Genomic DNA, 25,157 nt, shown 5'->3' with positions numbered 1-25,157 from the left:
ACCAATGGCTGCTTCAAAATGACATAGGCTACATCCACATACACACACAAAACTGGATGAACATGTGCAAACCTGCAAACAACAGATGTACAAGCATAGGCATGACTCTCATAGCCACTCAGTGCCCTGGCATTTCATGAGAGCAAATGTCAAAATGGCAGTTAAAGCTAACAATGTACAGTACTCTGAATCTGTGTGCACTGTGACTGTGCGCTATATTTTTTGTTTGGCCAGGATTTTTTAAGTGGGATCTGGTGGAAATTAATACAGGAAACCCAAATTTCAGAATGAGAGAATATCCATCCATCCATCAAAATATATTTTTTAAAGTTTCAAAGCCAATGTTCAAAATTTGACTTGACAATCTTTGCTTTTCTACGTAAAAACAAAATTTCAAATCATTTTAATTCAACTTGCTTTTGTTCCAATTTAAATTGTAATTCTGCATTCTATTTGCTACCTCAACTCAAATGAAATAAAAATCAAGGAACTCAATTAGAAAGTAAAAGTCGTTAAATGTACAAAAAAACTAAACAAAAACAAAAAAACATACAATTTACCACAACCCTGCTTTTTGTAGAAACTCATTAGTAGACTTGAACAATTTTTCTACATTTTCTGATTTCATGGGAAAATCTGCAGGACTACAACACATTTATTGGGAGCTGGAATAATCAATAAGCCAAATATTTCATAAACAAACATGCAAGGATCAAGGGATTTGTAGAACTTTGTGAATGACAAGTGCTCTAGCTCTGTGGAAAACTGCTTATCAGTTAATGCCAGCAATCCTGACTCTCGGAATAATCCAATGGGAGTAAAGAAACTACAGGCCTGCAAGGAGCTCAAACTTTAGTTCTGTGTTTCTCTTACAAACTGAAATTAGGGTGGAGTTTGCCTCTGGCTCTGGGATGTAGATCATCTATTTTCTCATTCCCTTTGACTTTTTTCTTTTCTCTCTCTTTTCCAGAGCAATCCATTCTGCCTTGCTTCTGGGTTGTGTTCAAGGACATCGCAGCACGATGGTGTTTCTCAGCCTTGTCTCCTTCTATGAGATCTGGCTTGGACTTCTTAAGATCCCATGATACCACTGAAACACAACCATTATACCCAGAAGGCACCTCAATAAAGGGGATATTGAACTGATATTTACCACATTCAATCTAGATGATCTACTGTGTGACAGTGAGACCACACAATCCTGTAAGGAAATTAAAAAGTTGTGTTTCCACAAGCAATCTATGATGTTAACAGTTTGGCAGTAAAGAGAGAGTTTGGCAGTCCATTCATCTTTCACTGACATACAGAAGAAGGTTCTGAGCGTAGTCAAATACTGTTTTGGAGCGAATAATAAAAATGTACAGAGCTGTATTTAGTAAACAGAGCGTCCAAACAGTTCCAAAAGGGCTCAGAAAATGCGATGAATCACAGTCCTGCAAAGTGAGGTAACCCTGCATTCCAACCTTGTTCCACACTCATATTCCACAATGCTGAGATAATGTTCTAATTATAGGTTCTGGAATTTTTTAAGATCCGAAGGAAATCAAGACATCGGAGTTCTTGAATGCGAGTTGAGCTGCAAGACTAAAGCAGCCACAATCCTGTCTACAGCACAGGGCATGACACACCCCCTATCCCTTCATCATTTCATTACAGGAGTGTTATTAAAATCCACTTAAAAGGCGTGCACAGCTTTGCTCTATGGAAAGTATGCAACAGGCCAACAGGCCCCTGAAAGTCTGACCCTCAACATCTGCTTTGAATCTGGTTAAAATTTACACGGCCCTATTACAATCGGTCACTGTGCTTGCCTAACGTCTTTTATACCAGGACAGATGGACAGTTTTCTGTTTTACTGTGCATCTTATACAGATGTGCTGATTTTTCACTTTCAACAACCTTTGCTCAGGTGCAGGAGACAGCATTGAGGCTTCCCTCTCATGTCAAGCAAAAGCTTGTCAGCAAACAACAAAACACACTCACTCTATGATCTGTAGCTGTAGAACATTTGTGTTGTCATAATGGCAAATCTATGGGATTTGCATGGCAAGAAACCTGGGCAAACACTGTTGAAAAAAACTAAGCTGGTTTACTAATCTTTGATGGTTTAAGTTGCTGGTCTCCCAGCCTGGACAAGATGATGTTTAGCTGGGTGGCCAGCTTAAAAAGTGCCCCAAACCCCTCTAATCCAGCCAACAAAACTGCCTGACCAGGATGGGAGACCAAATAAGGTTTAAGATATAGTCATGACATAAGCTACAGGCATGCATGCATCATCTCCAGAAAGGGACAATTGAGTCAAAGGCTATAGTCAAAAGCAAAAAGAAGCCTCATTAAACATTACACTACACGAAGCGGTCACTAAATAAAATAATTAATAAATAAACATAAAATAAAACATAATTAATAAATCAAACATCTGCCAAACAGGATATTATAATCATCATCATCATTCACACTGACTCTGAGGAATCTGGCTTTGAGGCTAAAATCTAAAGAGAGAGAATTGTGAATGAAAGATACATGAAAATATGGAGAAGAGGAGAAGATGAGAAGTAGATCTGGGGAGTTTCTTTTTGTTGACATCCTCAATCGGCTGCTTTTTGCACACAATGGTTCTGATATCATAGTGACATCACAATGATGTCACAGAGCTAAATACTTAGCATCATGCATGCCACTCCATCAGGCACATACAAATTTAAAAAATATCTTACATGCATGACATTCCTGTTCTGACCAGGCACTATACTAATACAACTGAAATCGAGATTTTGAAAAACTTCTAAAATAGTTCTTCTTAACAGTGATATTTTAGAAGTGACTCATCAGGACAGGAACCCAAACACATTTTACTGTAAATATGAGACTATGACTTACAAGATTTCGTCGTTTTGGAACTCCAGAACACCATGGGAGTCTTCGAAGTCCTCTCCTCCTCCACGGGCAGTTCCCTCAACGGTTTTATACGGCAGTGACACCACCCCACGGGCGCCAGACGTGCGCAGGACCTTCACTTCCATGACACCCACACTCTCACTAACGTGGGCGACTGGCTCTTCGAATGTGAAGATTCCAGCATGGTCATCGTCAAAGATGGTGACACTTGCTGTGGAGGGCACACCGAGTGTTGCGATGGTGTCCACGTGATTGGCCTCAGTGGTCTCTGGCTCATCACCCTCATGAAGCACACGGACATTGCTGAGGTGGATAAGGAAGTTCTCGTCCTCTTCAAAGATGTCATCGTCAATAATTCCAACTCGGATCTCCTTCTGCGTCTCACCTGGCTTGAAAACGACAGTGCCTTCAGTGAATTCGTAGTCTGAGCCGGCATTCGCGGTTCCGTCTTCTGTGCGGAATTCCACCGACACGGTCTGGTTGAGATCGCCTCCACGCCGAATCACATTCACTGCCACAGTTCCGCAGTTTTCCAGGCACTGGTAAGAGGCAGGGTCAAAAAAGATCTTAGAAATGGGGTCATTCTCTCCAGTGTCACTGCGCACCTCGTGCATGCTCACTGCTTTACGAGCCTGGTCCGCTGCATGCTTCTTTAGAATGTTACCTGCTCCAGTCATCAAGCGGGTCGCCTGGCATCGGTAGAACGCACGGCTCTTCTGCTGCTGGCTGAGCACCTGGTAATTAGCAAGTTCAATCAACTGCTCCACTTCTTTATCGGGATGTTTCTGCTTTAGTTCCTTCAGGATCTTTGCCATTTCACGCCTAGCTTCCTCCTCATCTAGGTCTTTGTCCTCCAGTTCCAAAGCCAGAGTTCCGTCCAAGAAGTCCACTGCGTGAGAGTTCAGCATCTTCCCGTCCATCTCGATATCCACCTTGGATGGCAGAGGACGGTCCCCCTCAGTCTCAATGATCATGCCACGGTGCTTGCCGGCTCGGTAGCGCTTGTAAACATACTTGTAAAACAGGAGCCGGCGGTCGGCGATCCAAGCGAAGACCACGCAAATCGGAAAGAAGAAAAGAGTGAGGAGACCCTCCCACACCTGGACGATGCCCGGCGAGATAACAGCCAAGATCAGGTAGAGCCACAAGTAGGCGAAGATGCTCCAAGCGGCGGTGACGAAGAAAACACGCAGGTGTTTCACTTTGCGAAGCTCTCCATCGGGCACCACATAGACACAGATTCCAATAATGACGAACATGTTGAAAGCTGCACTGCCGACGATGGTGGAGGGTCCGAGGTCACCAGCTTCAAAGTTATGGCCGCACACTTCAATCACTGAGAGCAGAATCTCAGGAGCAGACGACCCTAGAGCCATGAGGGTGAGGTTGGACACAGTTTCGTTCCAGATGCGTACAGTTGTGGTGGTCGTTTCACCATTCGGTTTCTTAATGGTGATCTCCTTCTCCTGAGAGGTGATTACCTCAATGGATGCCATGAAGCGGTCAGCAACAATCGAAACTCCCAGAAACATGTATACCAGTGCCACAAAGTAAACCGTGGCCCGGGCAACCTTGTCCCCAAAGGAAGGGTTTGGAGGTTCCCACACTGGAAGGATGACTCCAGCTGCACATGTGACCTTCCCACCACAGGACAAAGACTTGTTGGCAGGAGAACTATGATCCTGGCTCTGGTCCGGAGCATGTTCCGCTGTCACATGGTGGACGTTAAAGAGCAGTATCACCAAGACGACTAGACACTGAAAGCTCAGGAAGAGGCGTGGGGAGGTCTCACGAAGCCTCATCGTTCCTTACTCTGTGACAAACTTCTGCTATAATAGAAAGAGAACAGGAGAAAGAAGAGAAAATGGAGAAAAATGAAACCAGGGCACTAATCACCAACAAGCAACAACACACGTGTTGTCAAAAATGGTTGTTATATTATAAGGTGTCTGACATTTTAGGAACATTTTAACAGTGTTTGCTGAAAAGCATGTTCCAGAATTGTTAGGTAAAAAATGATTCTGGAGAATCTGGACTTGATTATTCATTTGTAAAATTTGTTTATCAATTCAATCTTCAGGTTCATTTCTACAGAATGCATAAACAAGTCCAGATGCTCCCTTTAAGCCTAGTGCTGAAAGACATTACATTCTGCAAGGTGTTTCTTCTTTAAAAAGCGCTATTAGTCCAGAGTGTAGTTTAGATTTAAAAAATAAATAAATAAAAAAAGATTTTTGTGAAGTTTAGGTTGGGATGCTGGTGCTTGACTGCAAGCAAGCAAACCTAAATTCAAACGATGCCTGCAAAATCCATTATCAGACAAAGGGTGGCAATCAACACTTGAGGCAAGAAGATGAAACACTTGCTCTTGGTGCAAAACACATGCATGGTCATTGGACACACACCCACAGTGTCACACACTAATATCTGCAGTCATCAATGGGCATAGTGCACAGCAAAATCTTGCAGACCTTACTCACACATTCATATGAAATAAACCACTTAGCTTCTAATAAGCCAACATAAGTATTTAATCATATACATTTCAGTAGCTTTAACTATCGTTTAACCTCGGTTTACTGATCTGAAATGCAAAAGAACCGAATACAGAGCGCTTTAATTCAGCACTGCGCTCAGATCTCGCTCACTCTCATTCACATACCGCAACCTACTGCTCTCATTCAGCACCTCTACCCTATCCACTGATGAAACATCTGTTATCCCACATCATATGCGTCGCAGACATGCCTAATTTCTTATCGGGTATAACAATTCCTTATTGTTCGGATAAACGGCTGCCTCAAGGGCTTTTTTTCCCGCGATGTGCTCAAAGGCGCAGAGGCTCTCGAGACCGGATCATGTTTAATACAACTTTCACGTGCACATTAGAATCCCGTAAAACGAGGTGCAGGCGAACAGCCGGTTAGATCATCATCCGCGGGCCACTGCGGACCGGACCGGACCGCGCCGGACGGGCACGAGAGCGCACCTCTGTATCAAATGGGTTACTCTCCGTAAAGATTATTATGAATGTGATACCTACTCGGTTTGTCTGTAGCCCCCAATTAACCCTCGTGCAACGATACAGCTACCATTAATCTCCATGCAATCACATCTTATAAATATAAGGTGCTCTTACCGTAACGGTGCTCCGTGAAGTAGCAAGTCTGAGGGAAAGCGGTAGCAGGAGTGTTAACGGAGACAGTGCGTGTCGGAAGCCGTCAGTAGTATCCCAGCTCGCATTAGTTTAGGTTTTTATATATGATATGCAGGAAAGATTAGAGACCCACGCGAGTATTGTGCACCCTCCGATTTCCATACACGCGTTTGTTTTTCCCCAAACAGACCCGTAGCGATCAAATATCGGATGCTTTATCGGCAAATCTATGAGAGCTGAAATGTGCGTGCGAGTTCTTCCTCGTTCTTCCCTCTCTCGGCTGGTTCAGTCTGTGTGTGACTGTGCGTGAGTGAGTGTGTGTGTGTGTGTGTGTGTATGTGTGTGTGTGTGTGTAAGCGAACGGCGTGAGTGAGTGTGTGAGCGAGAGTGTGCGCGCGTGCCGCGGGTCCTCGCGCTCTGACTGGGATACGCGCTGCGTTCAAGAAGAGAGAGCGGAGATTCTGCTTTAACGTTTGTGTCGTTCTTCCCTCCCTTTGTTGCCTTCTCTCATACACATGTATGGACACAAATGACCCTTTATCCGTTTTACTGGTGATGATCAATGAATAAATTATCATCCACTAAGGACGGTGCCCACGTGATACAATTCCGGTTTCATTTGTAGTGGTGTAATGCATCACACACTCGACATCTTGTTCATTCTCTATACTGCAACCTCTCCAGCCGTACACCATTCTACGATTAACTTTATTTTTGTCTGAGTAAAGGGGGAAATCCCATTCATTTTGCGAATCGGTTCAGTTCCAGTTCGTTTAATTTGTAATATTTCTGTTCGTCTATTAAAATAACCCATTCAAATATATCAACTTATATTTTTATCCAAAATTGTAAGTCCATCGATACACCCAAAATACTTTTACTATCCAATCACTCATCGTTTTTCAAATATTTACGAAAAAAAGTGTCCGATAGAAACGATTCTCGACCGTTGTTGATTCGTGAACCGCTAACCGAATCAGTTCAGTCTGATTTGTGAACGGATCATTTAGGCCGAATTTTAAACCTGGAAAAGATCCGACTCAAAAGAATGATTCGTTAAATTGGAGAAAGCGAATGAATATATCTTAATTAATAATTACAAATTAATTTAATAACGTTTAAATATAGCCTATATAAAAATACTAAAAAGGAAACTTGCAGATTTGCACACTGGTCTTCGAGTTTTTGTTGTGCCACTGTTGTCAGTTAGTAAAATGTTAACGTTGCAAGCAACATTGCAGGTTCAAAAGAAACCAATTAATAAACAGTTAAGTTCACATGCATGCAAACACAAACACACACTCACATTGGGTTTTCATGGTTTATAGGGAAATAGACATAGGCTAATGATTTGTATAGCCTACTGTACAAACTGTAGGCCATATATTTTATCCCCCAACTCTATTACTTTGTATGATTTATAAGCCGTTTTCTTTATGGGGACCAAAAAAATGTCCCCATGGACAAATATTTCTGATATGCCGTCTTTGTGGGATCATTTTGACCCATAGCGTATGTGGCATACCTGAACCACACACACGTTGGGTTTCCATGTTTTATGAGGATTTTGATTGTTATACTGTACAAGCTGTATATTCTATCCCCCTACACTAAACATGCCTATCACAGAAAACTTTCCGCATTTTTACATTTTCAAATAAGCATAATTTAGTATTTTTTAAATCAATTTCCCTCGTGGGCCCTCCCCTGGCTGGTCGCCATAAGGTGATCTCAGGTTTTACTCTTGTGGCGACCTGTACACGCACACACACACACACGCACACACACACATGCTTTAATCTCGAATTTACATCTTAATTGCATCATTTCATTAAAAACTAAGCAGATTCCTTTGATCTTCATCCTTTTATAAACAAAGCTAACTTACTCTTTAAATTATTCCATGCCATTACTAAAAACACATGCAACATGACTTCATTACATGTAGTTTTTTTTATTTTTTTATTTTTTTTATATTAAATGTGTGATCTAGAAACAAAATATCAGGTCATTAAATATTGCATCAAGAAAAGGCAGCATTTTTACAGTAATCTGTCTCCTACAGTGCTTACCTACTTTTTTGGTTTGGCTGCAGTGACACATTGTGCCAACAGATGCACCAAATTCGATATGAGCGGCATGAAACTGCAGCACAGGTAAGTGTGGTCTTTCTTTAACAAATTTCTCATCTAATATTTTTTCTTACTCTAACACTATATTAATGTAATTAATATTACCTCGTAGAATCAGACAGGTGTGGCAAATCCTGCCAGACTTGTGCAAATATTTGCTTGTGCTCTTTTGTTTGAAACAATTTTTCATTAATCTATGTTTACCTCAGATATGTTTTATAAGGTCACATCTGACACCCATCAGAGCTCAGTGACAGTGATGCGATCTAAACTACACACTGCCACACGCATGCAAAAGTTGATTATGTTATTACGTCCTTGCAGCTCTTTAGACACCACCGTGGTTGGAGTAGGGGACGTTGAGCTTTGCCACTAATGTAAAAATAAAGTTACAGTAGTTGTTTTTTCCCTCAGTAAATCTAAAGGTGAGTTAAAAAAGAAGCAGCAGCTGTTTTGGCTTTGCTCAGGTGCGGTACAGCGTGGCCTAGTTCTTGTTCATTTTGGCCAGAGGGAGATGCGCCTCTCTCTCTCTTTCTCTCTCTCTCTCTCTCCTCCCCTCTCCCTGTTTCTCTACTCATCCCTCATTCGCCCTCACAGTCTCTCTCTTCCTCCAGCATCGATCCAGCAGTTTATTGCCAGTTTAAGAAAACCTGATATGTAAAAAAAAAAGTTAGTTTAACTGTCTCTTTCACACAGACAAACACACAGAAACATAATGGTTTTTATATTAGAATGATAATTACAATACCTTATGCCTTAACACAAACCTGTTGATATTACTATAGATCTGAAGTAAAACATGATATGAGCTATTCATGATTTATTGAGCTATAGTACAGAGCACTTTAGATCTCACTATATCACGACATCTGTGAGGATATTTTCACAAATTTGGCACTTTCAGGGGAGATCACACTACACGTTTCATTCCAGTGACTTCCATCATGTAAATGCGGGAGACCAGAAACCTATGATCATACTTTAGAAATTTCACTGCATTCCAAAGATCCAGTTCTGATTTGTGAATCCATACTTGAAGACATGTGACCATTAGAAGTTCAATACGTCATGTCATGATCTCTTAGTTGAATGAAAAGAAAACACAATTTAAAGCCCAAATTGTGTTGCAATAAAGTGGAGCAGATTGTATATTTTTACATTTTGGATCTATTATTATTTGTTACATGTTGAATTTATGTTTAAAAAAAAGATGTGATGTCATATCACGACAGTTGCAGTTTAATGCACTCAGAATATAACATTATATAATCTACTAATTCTGTAATTGTATAATTCTGTTTTTGGTCCCACAGGGATCTTTGCAAAAAGCTTACTCATACTGAGCAAAGGGTGAAAAGGCCAACCGCTGAATACAATTACAGTTGCTTACTGAATAACATTTTGTTAACAAACTGAAAACACAATATTATAAAGATTCTGTCAGAATGCAGAGTTACTTCTCTCTCGTACACTATCAGTCATATGAGGAGGCCATATTTTTTGATTACTGTACCCTGATCTAAGATAGACTGAGAGCAATTAAACAGGGTGGGGGGAAGTTCAGAAATATTTCCTGTCTCTCTGATAACATCTTATAACTCTCAGCTGTATTCTTCACTCTCTCACCTTCTCAACAGAGCAGTTCTTTATCACTTCATCTGACTCAGACCTAATATGACACAAAACCTGTTTTTCTTCTGACTGTTGGTGAAATGTTAACTGTGAAAAAGGTTTGTTTGTGTACATGTGCACTTTCTTTTCCTCATGGGTGCTAACACATGCATATGACATTAGTATTATGTCTGGCTGGTATTGTTTGATATTTACATTTATGTAAATATGCTACTTACACACCAAATCATTACCAAACCAAGAACATATACAATATATGTGTGTAAATTTATAACCTTAAGTTATAAACAGTTTTTTTTTCACCCAAAAATTAAAACTGAAATCATCAACTCCCTCATGTCATTCCAAACTTGTATTAAGTTATCAGAATATCCAGACTGCTCTTATAATAATTTAAAAAAAAAACCATTAGAAAAGTCTTCTTTTTTTGAGAGACAGAATAAAGACCTGTTTAGACACACGCTTGGCATGAAAATTCAGTCATACTTTCGCATGCTATTTGTCTCTCTAGAAATACCCCAGTTACTCTGGTACACAAAGCACTGCACAACTTTCTGACGACATAGAAGCTCCAGCAGCAGTAATATTGTTATGTGTTTGGAGAGTTCAAATGACAACATGCAAAATCAAATGCAATCCATAAGCATGACCATAAAATTTAAATTTGTTCTATAAAGCAATTGTTCCATATTGTGTGGAAACAGCCTAACCATTGAGCTTAACTCCTGTTGTTTTCTACGGTAAAATAATACAGGTTTGGGAGAGTAAATTATGCTAGAATATCCCTACATTTGCAAGTGAATCTGTTAGTGTGTGTTTGAGGTTCAGTGGGTCTGGTTTTGCCTTCAGGGTCATTGTGTGCTGCTCTTTTTAAGACCAAACCGAGGCGGCAGCACAGAGCGCCAGAGGTCATGACAGCAGTCACCACACTGGACTCTGCTCATTTCAGACACAGTCACATGCTTGTCGGTATATGATCATAAAATGGATTCATTTTATGATATATGATCATAAAATGGATAAAATGGATTCTTGTGAATGATCATAAAATGGATTCTTTTCTATTGAAGTATCATGCAAAGTAGAATCATGTGCATATACAGCCTGCTGTACACCTGCGTTTGGGGTCAGTAAGATTTTTTTTGTATGTTTTGGAAAGTCTCTTATGCTTACCAAGGCTCAATTGTAAATAAAAAATAGAACAGTAATATTGTGAAATATTAAAAATGATCCATCAAATCCTTCAGTGATCCATCAGAAATCATTCTAATATGCCGGTTTGGTACTCAAGAAACATTTGTAATTATTATTGACAATGCAGAAAACGGTTGTGCTGCTCAATATCTTTGTGGAAAGTTACACTGATTTTTCAGTATTCTTTGATGAATAAAAAGTTTAGCAAGAACAGCATTTATGTGAACTTTTTTTTTTTAACATTATAAGGCCTGATTTCACAGAAAGGTATTCGATTATTACTTAGTTAAATTAGGACATTTAAGTAGATTTCATAAACGTGCCCTAGAAAAAAAAAAAACATACTGGTGTGCATCTTGAGACAAAACAATGGCACTGACATTTTATGTCAGCACAGCATTCAGTTAAAACAGTTCAAACATGCAATTTAGTTTGGACTATAGGCTTACTGTCTGTGAAACCGCAGGCAAATGTCTAAGATGTCATGCGCTTTTGATTAATTAAATGCATCCTTGCTGAATAAAAGTACTTGGGCACATTTTTCCAGACAGTGGTATTGTATATTGGTGTGCACAAATTGCATCTGTTTTCATACATGTTTACATGCTTTAGAGCCAATTAGATAATGGAAACCAACAGCTATGGACACGTCCCAGAAACAACTTAATTAGGCTATTTGCCATGCGATTCGCATCCAAACAGTTTATAAAACTTTCATTGCTGCCACTTCATTAAAACGTGACAGATTTTTTAAGTTAGCTGTGATAGTGCCAATACTTGAGTAGGAATTGAGTTTGTTCAAGCACGCCCAAAGACAAGCCAGAAACACAAACCAAACCGATCCAGCAGGAGTGTACTCAGCTGCAAGCAATTTGAGCTCCGATCAGCTGTGGAGTCATGGGATTTAGTATTACTCCAATTACTGGGTCAATGTGTGTGTGTGTGCCTAACATCTGTACTTGAACCCCTGCTGTGACTGTGAGGCTTTTTGCCAATATGTTCCATTAAAACTAACAGTAACGGTTAATCACTGCTTTAATCAATGCTCACATACTGAGTCAGATCATCAAAACTACATGTGTAATGTCTTAAAAACTGCAATAATCCCCAAGATGTCTTTGGAGTGTCAGAACACCCAGTTGAAACCCGAAAAACATCCTGGGCTGTTGTGGTACAGTAGAAAGTGTTTCCTACTACCTTTAAATAACCCCAAAAAATTATTTCAGGCTAAATTATTAAACTGAAAACATTTCAGTTCATTCGGTACATGTCCAACAGAATATGCAGTCAAGTATTGTACATATTACATTTGTATGTGTGTGTTTAGAGCAAAGTATTTCTCTGTACACATCGGCATCTGTTCTCTTAACACTGTCCATTTGACCATTATTATGGCGAAATCTGTTAAAACACTTGCAGCTACAAATGCCATGATAAGACTTACAACAATTTATAACCCTGCATTGAACCCAACACTGAAAAAATATCTTAATTATTAATCTTATTTTTGTCTTGTTTCCCAAATAAGAATAGATAAACATCCGTAAGATATCAAGATTTGTTTTTAGTTAAGTAACCACATTTTCAAATAGTTTTTTCTTGTTTGAAACAATTTGTTGGGAAAAAATAAACATAATTCAAGATATATTATCTAAAAACAAGTCTTAAAGGGGTCCTATTATGCTTTTTCACTTTTTCAACTTTAGTTAGTGTGTAATGTTGCTGTTTAAGCGTAAAGATCTGCAAGGTTAAGCTCAAAGTCCACTCCAAAGGGAGATATTCTCTTTAACAGAAAGCATTTTTCAAGAACTACAACAAATGGCTCGTTGGGAATGCAACGCGCTTCTTCCGGATCTTGTGAAGTCACAAAGTCACTCATTTAAATAATCCCTGCCCACGGAATATGCAAAAAAAGGGGCGAAGCCTGGTTGAGCTGCATTAGAGAAGACCTGTTTTAGGGTGTTGCTGCTATGTCAAAGACTTGCTGTTTTTTCCACCCCGATTCCAAAACCCCTTTATTTGGCCTTCCTAAGGCGGATGAATTTAGAAAACAGTGGTTAAATTTTAACACTGTTCCTGAACATTATATCCCAAATGTTTATCTGTGTGCTGCCGATGTGTCATAATGCTGTCTGAATCATAATAATCATACACTGTTCGTTCGTTGGCCAGAGGAGAGCTGGCCCCCCGACTGAGTCTGGTCTCTCCCAAGGTTTTTTTCTCCATTCTGCCACCTGATGGAGTTTGGGTTCCTTGCCACTGTTGCCAATCTCCTTTGTTGCCATTGGCTTTGGGCTTGCTTAATTAACATTTAATTCATCAATAATATTGATCTGCCTGCATTGACACCATTATATGAGAACAGAACTGAGCTGGACAATGACATCACAGTTTTCTCCAGAACGGTTATATATATATATAACTTTTTTACAACAAAAATGAAACATCACTGAACTTACTTAAGCTGGAATGTGACGCTATTTTCTTCTGGAAACAAACTTGGCTGCATTATTTTCCTGTTATCTCTGTAAAGCTGCTTTGAAACAATCTGTATTGTAAAAATCGCTGTATAAATAAATGTGACTTGACGCACATTTTATGGAGACCAGCTTCCAGAACCTAAGAGAGCACAATGCCGGCTACGCACAAAAGCTCCACCTGAAACACGGAAAAGTTCCTTTGTCGGGACAATCAGTTTATGGATCAAAACCTGTTAGTATGTTTTATTTGTTTTTGTGTTTTCTATTACAGTTCCAATTCTAAGTTATGCTGTTGCTAGGGCAAAGCTATTTGGCTCCGCTAGCCTGCTAGCTAACATTAGTGTTGATGTAGTGTTTAGCTACGTGGTTCTAGCTTCTGCAAGCTCTCGCTTTTGTAAGACTGTTCACAGGTCCTTAGGAACCAACGCATTCTCATCCTAGGGCGTCATATACTGACGCTTTTGAAATTTCTTCAATATCCGACGCAAAGGGCACCCTTTAGCGTCAATATGAGACGCCGGTTATGGGTAGGTTTAGGTCTGGGGTAGGTTTAGGGTTATACCGCTAGGAGGCGCCTCCTAGACTCATATTTATCTGCGTCTCATATTGACGCCTAAGGGTGCCCTGTGCGTCGGATATTGAAGAAATTTCAAAAGCGTCAGTATATGACGCCTTGGGATGAGAACGGGCTGTAGGAACTTACCACTCTGCAACATCCTGAAAAATCTGTGCTTGCAAAGGTTCTGCATGAGCCTCTTGTTCGCAAACATTCTCAGGGTCTGAATCGAGCTCGAATTGGTATGGCAAAATTGACGCCATTGCTAATATTTACACCTGAGCAGATGAAAACTCGCGGTTATGGTAAGGGGCGCGACATTTCCGGAACATGCTCTCATGCGGTTTGCCAATCACAACACACAGGGCCAGCTAACCAATCAGAGCATATTTCGTATTTCAGAAGGAGGGGCTTCATCAAAACAGGAACTAAACAGGGGTGCGTTTCCCGTACAACATAACTCGCTGCTTAACTACCATAGTGCGATGCATCATTGAAGAAATCCACTTGCTAGTCACTACTCAGATTCCCAGATCCATGTTGGCGCTTCTTCTCTTCAGTTCAGCCCACTCATTTTATAGGGTTCAGGTCTGGGGACTGCGATGATGTTTGTTTTTGGATCACTGTCCTGTTGGAAGATCCAAACATGGCCCGTTATAAGATATCTAGCACAGGTTTTGATTTTTTATCTGTTGGTATTTGATCAAATCCATGAGGTCATGTATCTGAACAAGATGTCCAGGACCTCTGGCAGAAAATTAGGTTTGGATCTTCCAATAGGACAGTGATCCAAAAACAAACATCAAAACAAAAATGGGTCCCCTGGCCTGAACCCTAGAAAATGAGTGGGCTGAACTGAAGAGAAGAAGCGCCAACATGGATCTGGGAATCTGAAGGATCTGGAGAGATTCTGTATGGAGGAATGGTCTCTGATCTCTTGTCAGGTGTTCTCCAAACTCATCAGGCATTATGGAAAAGACTCAGAGCTGTTATCTTGCAAAATAATTGTTCCCAATGTGTTTTGGAGAAAAACATTTATTTCATAATGTGATTTTCCCCATAATGTGAATTAAAGGTTAGATTTTTGCTAATTTAAATAAAATATCAAAAGGATTAACAATGCAGATTTATTTTTTACAGCCATCTTCTGACCAGCACTGTAAGTATTGCGTAAAAATTCTATTTGTTTCATTTATTTACTGATAGATAAATCTGTACACCTCTCTCTTCACCATAATGTATTCACATACACCTACACAGTCCACATGACTCAACAAAATTAGATCACTCTCACTGTAATCAACAAAGCTGTCTACATTGCGAACAGGGCCATGCAAGGACCAACATTTGTTCAAAGTATAAAAATTTGTGTGGAGCCTGTTCACCTAGACGTGAAAATCACAACATATACTACCATTAAAAAGTTTGGGATCAGTAAGATAAAAATTGCATTTATACTCTTACTTATCAAGGATGCCTTTAACTGATCCACAGTGACAATAAAGACATTTATAATGTTACAAAATATTTCTATTTCAAACAAACGCTGTTCTTTTGGATTTTCTATTCATCAAAGAATCCTGAAAAAAATCCAACAAAAATATTAAGCAGCACAACTGTTTTCAGCATTGAAAATAATAATAAATGTTTCTTGAGCACCAAACCAGCATATAAGAATGATTTCTGAAGGATCATGTGACACTGAAAACTAGAGTAATGATGCTGAAAATTTAGCTTTGTCATCACAGAAATAAATTACATTTTAAAATATATTAAGATAGAAAACAGATGTTTTAATTGATAAAAAAAATACAGTAAAAACTGTAATATTGTAAAAAATATTATTACAATATTACAATATTACAGTTTTTACTGTATTTTTTATCAAGTAAATGCAGCCTTGATCAGCATAAGATACTTCCAAAAACTTCTAAAAACTAGATGTGCACGTCGTGGACCCATATCACTTTGCATTAAGAAAACAGAATTCTTAAAATGAATTCTGTTCACATTTTAAATTTAATCCATGAATGAGATAAAAGTAAACATATTTGTATCTGTCTGTCTGTCTGTGTGTCTGTCTGTGTGTGTGTGTGTGTACAGAAAAAAAGAAAAGACGGGGAGTAACGGGGACAGTACTCAAAGCCAGCTGCGGTCTGTCATGTGCAGAAGGGATCAGAGATGAATAGAGCAGAGAGGAAGATGGGATGAAGGGAGAGATTTCTATGCAACTGTCTGCATGTGTATATGTGAATAAAGTGCAGGGGGTTGTTGAGCAGAAAGGTTTGAGTGGGCATGCAGGACCACAGGAGCTGTCAGCACACGTTGCACCGCTGTTTCATATTTATATAAGAACGTTTTAATGGTCTTGGGCTCGGATACTTAAAAGGTAATTACCATAATTATCAGAAACCCTCTCGTTTAGCCTGACATGGGGAGTTGACATTCAATTGAGGTACAGTGCTCACCAGAAATCAAGCACATTTCTTGGAAAAATTCACCTGCGTTCGATCGCTCGTCTTCTGAAGTTGTTTTCTGCCCTATTGTAATGCATATTTAAGTTCTCGATCTCGAATCTGAAATAAATGAAGGGCGGGACTTGATTTTGTCTATCTGGAATTGATTGGATCATTGGATGGTTGTGGTTTGCTATTTATTTGATCTTGTGTGAGTGACAGGTTGCCCCGCCCTCACGCCAATAAACACGTCATCAGAGAAGTCTTTTAATAAATTCTGCAATATTTCATTAAAAATAAGAATGGTCAATTTGATTTCATGGTGACTTTAAGTAAAGCTTAGCCCTGCATGGTGCAGTCAGGTAACTAGACAAAGTGTGGGCCTAATGCTGATATTCAACAGAAATCAAAGCCTGCTATTTAACATATACTGTACAGTCTGTGGTTATTCAAATGAAGTCAGACACTGAATATATCTCTTATCAGGAGTGTTATAATTGCGTCTGACGTTTTTGTTCTTAACCTGTGTTGGCCTCTCTTATAGAGAAACTGTAGCCTACGCTTTCACCTCTTTGTGAATAACATGCTGTCATTAGCATAGCTATTATGAGCATGAGCCCTGGTAGACTTTCTTTAGCTGTCAATCAAATAAACTCTTATTGTAAAAAAAATCAGAGATTCTACAGGTGCAAGAGACATTTTGTATGAAAAGTGAGTTGTTTAAAATACAGAGATTCATGGTACTAATACTACTAACACTATCCTCAGTAAGATGCAAGTTATGTTGGGGTCTGACCCCCCAATTAAGTCTTTGATACCCTCAAAGAAAGTCAAAACTAAATATTTAGGGGAGCCTTGCAATATTTATTTTGCATACCAGTAAGTGCATTTCAACAGTGTTTTCAAACAACCTGTGAGTAAGCACAAAAGTCTGCGCCAGAATGCACTACTAGACACCCGCTAACAGAAATCGTGTTTGTCTGTGGTTACTATAGCAACAGTACAGTCCGCTGCTCAAACCCTGTCCATTAGCATCAATATCTAAAACGTATCCTTTTTTTTTATTTAAAGAGTTAGTTCACCCAAAAATTTAAATTCTCACCCTCATGTTGTTCCAACCCCGTAAGACTTTCGTTCATCTTCGGAACACAAATTAAGATATTTTTGATTAAATCTGAGAGCTGGCTCACTCCTCCATAGGCTTCTATGTTATTGAAACTTGCCGGCCTAGAAAGTTAGTAAAGACGATGTTTAAAATAGTCCAAGTGATTAAAGTGGCTCAACCATAAGTTTATCAAGCAACGAGAGTGAACAAAAATGACGACTTTATTCAACTATTCATTTTCTTCTGTGTGGGCCTCTGACGCGAGTTCACATAGTGTAACAGCGCAGCGCAACGTCAGAACGTAGGTTCACTATTGGCCGACGCTGGTCGTGTGTGATGCTGGCCAATAGTGAGCCTACGTTCTGACGTTGCGCTGCGCTGTTACACTACGTGTGAGACAGCTCTCAGATTTAATCAAAAATATCTTAATTTGTGTTCCGAAGATGAACGAAAGTCTTACGTGGTTGGAACAACATGAGGGTGAGTAATTACTGACAGAATTTAAATTTTTCGGTGAACTAACCCTTTAATTGGGTATTTTGGACGTTTTTTTTCTCATTTATACCTTAAAAAATTATAATAATAAAATAACGCTTAAGCCTAGTCCCAGACTAAAATGCATGTTTGAGCCGTTTAAACTGAAAGCAACTTGCACTGGCATATTAAAATATGTCAGTGCTGTTATTGTCTCAAGATGCACACCAGTAATGTCACCATTGTGCTTTCCAATACAAACCATTCTCTTCCCAAACTTGATCAGTACCATCCCTCACAATAAGAATTCATTAACCAATTAAAAAACAAACTCAGAAATCTCAAAAATATGTGTGTAACATATGTTCAAAGCATGTCACATGGACATTTCAGCTCTTGTTATTCTCTCATAAATAAAGGTACTTTCCAGATGGTCCTCACCAGTTCTAAGTGGCTTCCAGTCAGTTCAAAGGAATGGAAAATTAGGCTAGCAGCTCTTCTGATTTTACAAATTACACAGGCACATATTCTCATACATATCCATGCACACTCTCAGCTGTAAACTATGCAGAATGAGAAGTTAAGGAAGCAGAAATGACAATGCTCACAGCTCATCACCATCTCTACAGCTCTGCCCTGTCACAGTTCTCAGATCAGTGGAGGCCGACAGCTAACCTTTTCCCTAGAAACAGGTTTCTTCTGTTACCTTTTCCCTAGTTTCCCTGAGTTAGGACCCCGTAAGAAAAGCAGAAACTACAGTTACCTCTGGCATCTTACACAATGGTGTTTTTTCTTCTTCTTCAGCGAGTATCTCTTTGTTGACACAATCTGTCTTTTTGAAGGACTAACACATCAAAGTTTCTTCATGGACATTTGCCTCCCTGTGATTGTGAGTAAGGGTGTCACAGCTTGTGTCTGCAGCTGTGATTTCAGAAGAAACAGCACCATGCTGATCAGGGCATCAAGACAACACCTTTCACATCAGGAGACAGGAGAAAGCATGGAAAATGACACTCTTCATGAAGATCATTTTGATCATTTCACAAAATTGCTCAATATTTCATCCATACTCCGTAGGGATGCATTGACATTAACATTCTGGCTGACATCAATAAACAGATCAGTCTTCTGTTATGTTATGGCTCATTACTAATGAATGGGATATTAGAATTCTATATTTATAGTCAAAATATAGTTAAATTTGCTAAAGAGGTAACACTTTATAATAGTGTCTTATTTGTTAACATTAGTTAATGCATTAACTAACAATGAGCAATGTATTTTTACCGCATTATTAACCTTTGTTAATGTTAGTTTTATAAAAAGGATCATTTTAGTTCAGGGCATTAACTAATGTTAAGATACAACTTTTGATATTGCAGTAGTAAATGTTGAGATTAATTAAAATTTATACATAGAAGAAGTAGAAGTATTGTTAATTCTTAGTTTGTTACCGCTAAAGATACTATTTAAAAGCATTATTCAATTATTAGTGTTTTTAAAGATTAACCCGAAGCGAGATTTAGATGACGGCAAACATAATCTAAGGGGCTGTTTACACTACACCGTTTTCAACTAAAAACGTACAACATTTTATGCGTTTTGGCTGTTCATTTACACAACAACGTTTGGGTGCCTGAAAACGCAAACTTTTGAAAAAGGGTTTCAAAGTACAAGTTTTTGAAAACGGTCTCCGTGTAAACAACAAAAACGCGAATTGCTGAAGACGATGACGTCATGCACATGCATATTACGTGTTCAGCCTATAGTGTTTCATCGCCATCTAATGGCCTAGCAGCAGAATACAGCATTTTTAGTCGTTTTCACGGATCCGTGTGAATGGGGATTGTTTTGACAATGACTACGGTTTACATGCAGCCAATAACCCGTTCAAAACCGGAATATTAGCAATAACCCGGTCGCCCACGGCCATGTAAACACCGGCAAAAACCCGGATATGCTCATATCCCGGTTTTTAAAAACCCGGATATTATACCTGCACTGTAAAAAATCCAACTTGCAAATTGTTTACTCACCTTAAGATTATAAGTTGAGTGGGCAAATGTTTGAGCGCAATGTTGAGTTAACTTATAAAAACTATTTAACTGCATGTTTACTACTATTTGTCCAATGAACACAAAAAAATAAGTTGAGAAAACTTAATGTTTTGATTTCTGTGCTGGAACGTTTAACTTCCCACCATCGCGCATGCGCAGTCTGTCTCTATGTACGTTACACGGGGTTTCCTCCTTCAACCACGCTATCGAAGGGACTGGATTCATCTCTGAGGTAAGTTTTATTTTGCTTTATGAATGAAAATAAGCTACATTGATTGCAGACATATGTTGGTAAAATATAGTATTATGTTAAAAGATATTTTCTGTGGAGACGATAAGTGTCTATTGTTAGAGATTATCCGCGTAGCACATGGTTAACTTACTTAACTATTGACACCTAGACTAACGTTAAAGTGAGGAAACATGCTTGAATGAGAAAAGACAAGAACGTGCACGAAGTTTAAAATGTTAAGCGCAGTAAGTCGTTAAAAAAGACTCAAATCTGGTGCTTGCGCTGATTGAGACAGAAGAGAGCTGTTTATCTCAGACAGAATGTGAGTGCGAATTCAGTTATCTTTCACGGCTTATTGCTAATTAATAGTGAAATAACGTTACACACAATTATTTAAAAAAACCCACTGTGTGTGTAGTATTCATGTAAATACAGTCGGCTATGTCTTAAGTGAACAAACAATGTTGTAAAATCCAGATGTTTCAGTATTAAATCTGTGCAATAGCTCTTAAAGTGACAGTAGTCTATTCGATTTAAATTCAATTTCAAGTTTATTTGTTATATAGGCCTATATACAAATGTCAGTGACAATTTGTACATGCTTAGGTTGAGGCTCAGGCATTCTACAGTAGTGCAATATAATTCAATATAATACAATTTAGAGGGGAAAAAATATAGGCCTATATATGCAAAACAAATGTTATGTTAAAAATACGCATGTTTGCTTTGTATATTAAATAATGTTTAAAGTGAAAATATGTTATCTGCCGCTGTCAGTGTCCTTCAATCAATGAAAGACAAAATCGCTCACTGCTCTTTAATAACTTTTGTATTTTTAAGGAAAAAATGAATTTATTTTTTTTCACATTTGATTATTCCATTTCTGTAGTATTTTTACTATATGTAAATTAACCTACTGTAACTGTTTTTTTTAGTTTAATATGAATCTTTGTTATGTTGTATTTGTCCCTTTTAGACTAAAGAACATCAGTACAGCAACAAGAACCTCTGATGTGCTAAAACAGTGGCCTTTGTTTTTGAAAGATCAGGTGAGTTTATCATTTTTAGTTAGTAGAACTGAATTAACGTGTAGGCCTACACTTAATTCTTACTGTTTTAACAATGTTTTTTTTTTTTTTTTTTCAGGGTCTGTGCTGAGTATTACAGGTTTACACAAACTAATCAGAAGAGCACCTTTTTCTCTTAGTTAGATGAATACACATCTAATTGTACAAAACAAGTGGTGGAGCGTATACGATGAGATGAAGATCCTCCTAGACCAACTTAATCATCAGGTAATTATTTTGCATGTGGTCATATCTCTCTGGTTAAAGGCTGAATTTTGCCATCTCCTTTTCAAGGTAATTCCCATGCTTCTCTTTGGATATAACATGCATAGCTTGTTCCATATTTGTTTTCTGTCTTTCAGACACAGAAACTACAATGTGCTTGGTCAAAGAAAGGCTACAACTCTCAGAGCTCTACCTTTGTTTATGAGGGAAAAGTCAGGAAACATCCTGAAGACTTGCCTGGTAAGAAGATGTGTGTCACCAGCATATACACTCACACTTGATATAATTTCACCTGTTCACCAGATCCCCATGACGTTGTGCCACGTGTAACTATATTAAAGGAATAGTTCACCCAAAAATGAAAATTAGCCCATGATTTACTCACCCTGAAGTCATTAGGTGTATATGGCATTCTTTTTTCAGACAAATACATTTGGAGTTATATTAAAACGATTCCTGGCTCTTCCAAGCTTTATAAGGGCAGTGATATAGTGGCAGACTTGAGGGTGAGTAAATCATGGGCTAATTTTCATTTTTGGGTAAACTATCCCTTTAATACTGCATGGCATCTAACAGCACAGGTGCAGGAAATTGGGAGATGTATTCTGTTTATCAGTTTTAGTTCTATGGCTGAATTTGAACAAGCTTAAAAACATGACCACCTTTACTTTTCAAGTGAAGGTACATGAGCACATGTTTAGGGTCACTCTGTGGTGTAACGTAATTCAAAATAAAAAAAAGTTATGTCAATTTATTTTCTACTGCAGGACACAGAGCCAGAAGACATTCACAAGGGGAGAAGATGAGGATCTTAACTATCGTTGAAGATGATGTTGCAACTGTTCCACTCCAACCCAATTATAAGGTGCCTCTCTGTAGTACTATAAGAGCAGATTGGGCTAGATAATGTGCAAGAACTTTGCCACAGCTGTTACTCTCATCTTTGGCTTGATTTATACCCTCAATGTGAACTGTCCTAAACAATTAAAATACATAAAATACACTTTTGACTAAATTAAAAATTGTTTATTGGTCTTGACTTAAAGTGCTCAGCAAGAGTCCGGTCCTTCAAAAAATTATTGTTCAAGTAGCTGCAATCCATATGGATAATTGTAAGATTGAGCATTTATTTGTTCCAGTTTGTACTCTTATTTAGTGCATAGTCTTTTAATGGCTTCATTTCTTCTCTAGAACATAAAGATATAAATGTAAGCCATGTTTTATATAAATGTAACACATATGATTTAATCCATGTCTTCTGAATACAATCGGATATCAAGATTTAAAAAGAATTGTTAGTTTATTGTTTCTCCCAAAACTGTATTACTTCAGAAAATACAAATTACAGCTGCATGTCTTTGTGTCTTGCACAGAAGAAAATAAGTCCTATGAGTTTGAGACAGAAAAAAGTAAATAATTATGATTTTGGGGTAATATATTCCTTTGAATAAAAAAAGAAAATTCTTGTCATGATGACAGCTAATTGAAATGACATTTTTATTTGCCTTCAACATGCTTCTGAATAAATGTTTTGTTAACATTGACTCACTGTTTTCAGTTTTTGACTTGGGCAAAGTTATTGTAGTTTCCAGTCTTAACATATTATTACTTAGTACCAATTTCCTTTAGGATTTTTTTGTTCACTCAACTTCAGACATTCAGACAATTTTTTTTTAATTGGCTCAACTTAAAAAGGTTTGTTAAAAAATAGTTGCACCTCTCCAGAAAACTAACAATCTTAAGTTAACCCAATAAAAAAAAAATTGTAAGACTTACAACTTAATTTCAGTCAGTCTAACTGTTATTTACAAAAGTTGAGTAAACAAGAAAAAGCTGAAGGAAATTGGTACTAAGATTTTTTTTGTTGTACTGGCTTAAAATTTTTTACAGTGTGGGGTACCCCTTTTCTAACCCGAATATTTGGTCATGTAAACGCGTATCGGCATATCCCCATCAAAAGGAACATTGATTTGTGTTCTGCGCATGTTCTATTCGGAAGGAATCTTGGTCTTTTGAGGAGAGACGGCGCATACAAAACTCAGCGTGCAGTATACCGGAAGTAAACAAGAAGTAGAGGTAAACATGACGAGACGCAGCACAGCACCACACTTTTGGAGCGAGGAGGAAAGCGCAAACAAAGGCGATCGCTATCTGCCCCGAACTATTCATTATCCGCGTGCTGCTGCTGTTGTTGTTGTCTTTGGATACAGGAAGAAGAATCGGAAATGACGCATATTGCGTCTTAAGGTTGTCCGTACGTCCAGACGCTAATCATGCGTCGCCGTTTACATCGGGATATTGCCAATTGATTACAAATTCCATGTATACAGGAGTAACTCTCTCTACTCACGCATGTAAACGGGTTATTCCGAATGTTTCAGAAACCCAAATAGTGACCTTAACCCGACCATAACCCAAATTTTAAAGGGGTCATATAATGGTACATGCGCTTTTACAAGTTGATTGTACTGAAATGTGTGTTGGCAGTGCCTGTACACAACCATCATAAAATGATAAAAATCCATCCAGTGTTTTTTTTTTAATCTTATATGTTTCCTCCTGTCTCAAATCAAGCTGTTCGATATTGTGACGTCACAATATCGACGCCCCTCCCACGATGGGTGATTGACAGCAGCGTTTCAAACACAGACCCGCCCTCGTGAGCGAGCTGTCAATCATAGCACGCGTTCATTGTTGATAGCTGGAGTGCTGAGCAGAATGGCGTCTAACGATTGTGGTGTTCTGTTCTTGGGTGTAATAACGAACACAGCAGTCATATTGATGATGTTTCTAAATCCGTACAGCTGAAGAAGCAGTGGCTGAGTTTGTTTTCGAAGGGAATATTCCCCACGATCAACGTCAATGCTGTCATGTTTGCGCGAATCATTTCACCAGACTCGAGACTGCTTTACAAACGAGGGTCAGTATAAAGCTGTTTTTGCTAAGAAGCTGCTCCAGAAAAAAGGATCAGTACCAACTATTCGTGTTCCTGCTGAACCTCCAGAAGAACAAGTGAGTGTAACGTTTTATTGACCTTTATATTAATCTTTATATTAATCTTTGCAAATAGCTTGCACGCTTCACAATGAATGTGGCTATTTTTACACTCAGGGTACATTATGGCATGTTTTCTATGTATGACGTTCTCAATATAATTCATAATCCCACGTTTATAATGAACAACGCGTTATGGTTTTTGTATTATAATTTTAAACGGTGTACGCACAGAACAGAGGGGCGGGGTGAGCAAAGCTCATTATCATTTAAAGACACATGCACTGAAACGGCGTGCTGAAAACAGAGCTGTTTTTGACCAGGTAAAATGAGTGTTTTCTTACAATACTAATGAGAATTTTTAATTGAAGTATATTACGAACTTTTAATTTAGACCCTAAAGAATCATATTAGCTTGTACAAAAATGACATTATATGACCCCTTTAACAGCTTGTAAACGTAGTCAATGTTGTCGTCTGTAGGCTGCGCGGAAAACT

General features: G+C 38.5%; 2 protein-coding genes across 5 annotated transcripts in view; one reads left to right on the top strand and one right to left on the bottom strand.

Moving 5' to 3' along the window:
* Positions 1-6,400, bottom strand: part of slc8a1b (solute carrier family 8 member 1b) — an 81,442-nt gene extending 75,042 nt beyond the window's left edge. For 2 of the 3 annotated variants that reach the window (XM_084096939.1, XM_084096937.1), the window contains exons 1-2: positions 6,038-6,400; positions 2,881-4,727 (exon numbers count right to left, since the gene is read on the bottom strand). In XM_084096939.1, the coding sequence (XP_083953065.1) occupies positions 2,881-4,700 (1,820 nt within the window). In that variant the 5' untranslated portion in view covers positions 4,701-4,727; positions 6,038-6,400. The remainder of the gene's footprint in view (positions 1-2,880; positions 4,728-6,037) is intronic. The other variant, XM_084096938.1, reaches the window with a different exon arrangement.
* Positions 6,401-20,305: 13,905 nt separating this feature from the next.
* Positions 20,306-23,209, top strand: LOC311072235 (uncharacterized protein). 2 transcript variants are annotated; one of them, XM_084097098.1, is made up of 6 exons: positions 20,306-20,373; positions 21,350-21,422; positions 21,520-21,668; positions 21,803-21,905; positions 22,089-22,171; positions 22,433-23,209. In XM_084097098.1, exons 3-6 carry the CDS (start codon positions 21,585-21,587, stop codon positions 22,469-22,471), a joined length of 309 nt encoding a protein of 102 aa, XP_083953224.1. In that variant the 5' UTR covers positions 20,306-20,373; positions 21,350-21,422; positions 21,520-21,584; the 3' UTR covers positions 22,472-23,209. The 2 variants fall into 2 exon arrangements, 1 of the variants encoding a protein (XP_083953224.1); XR_014603983.1 differs by lacking the exon at positions 22,089-22,171.
* The last annotated feature ends 1,948 nt before the right edge of the window (positions 23,210-25,157 follow it).

Source organism: Abramis brama (assembly GCF_963993115.1).
Source record: "Abramis brama genome assembly, chromosome: 21".
NCBI classification, from domain to species: domain Eukaryota; kingdom Metazoa; phylum Chordata; class Actinopteri; order Cypriniformes; family Leuciscidae; genus Abramis; species Abramis brama.
The sequence above is the reverse complement of the archived record's forward strand: the minus strand, read 5'-3'. Positions and strand labels throughout refer to the sequence as shown.

Coding starts and splice junctions, on each gene's coding strand:
- LOC311072235 (XM_084097098.1), top strand. CDS start 21,585: ATGAATACACATCTAATTGTACAAAACAAGTGGTGGAGCGTATACGAT. Junction 21,669..21,802: donor TAGACCAACTTAATCATCAG/GTAATTATTTTG, acceptor TCTGTCTTTCAG/ACACAGAAACTACAATGTGC. Junction 22,172..22,432: donor ATATAGTGGCAGACTTGAGG/GTGAGTAAATCA, acceptor TTTCTACTGCAG/GACACAGAGCCAGAAGACAT.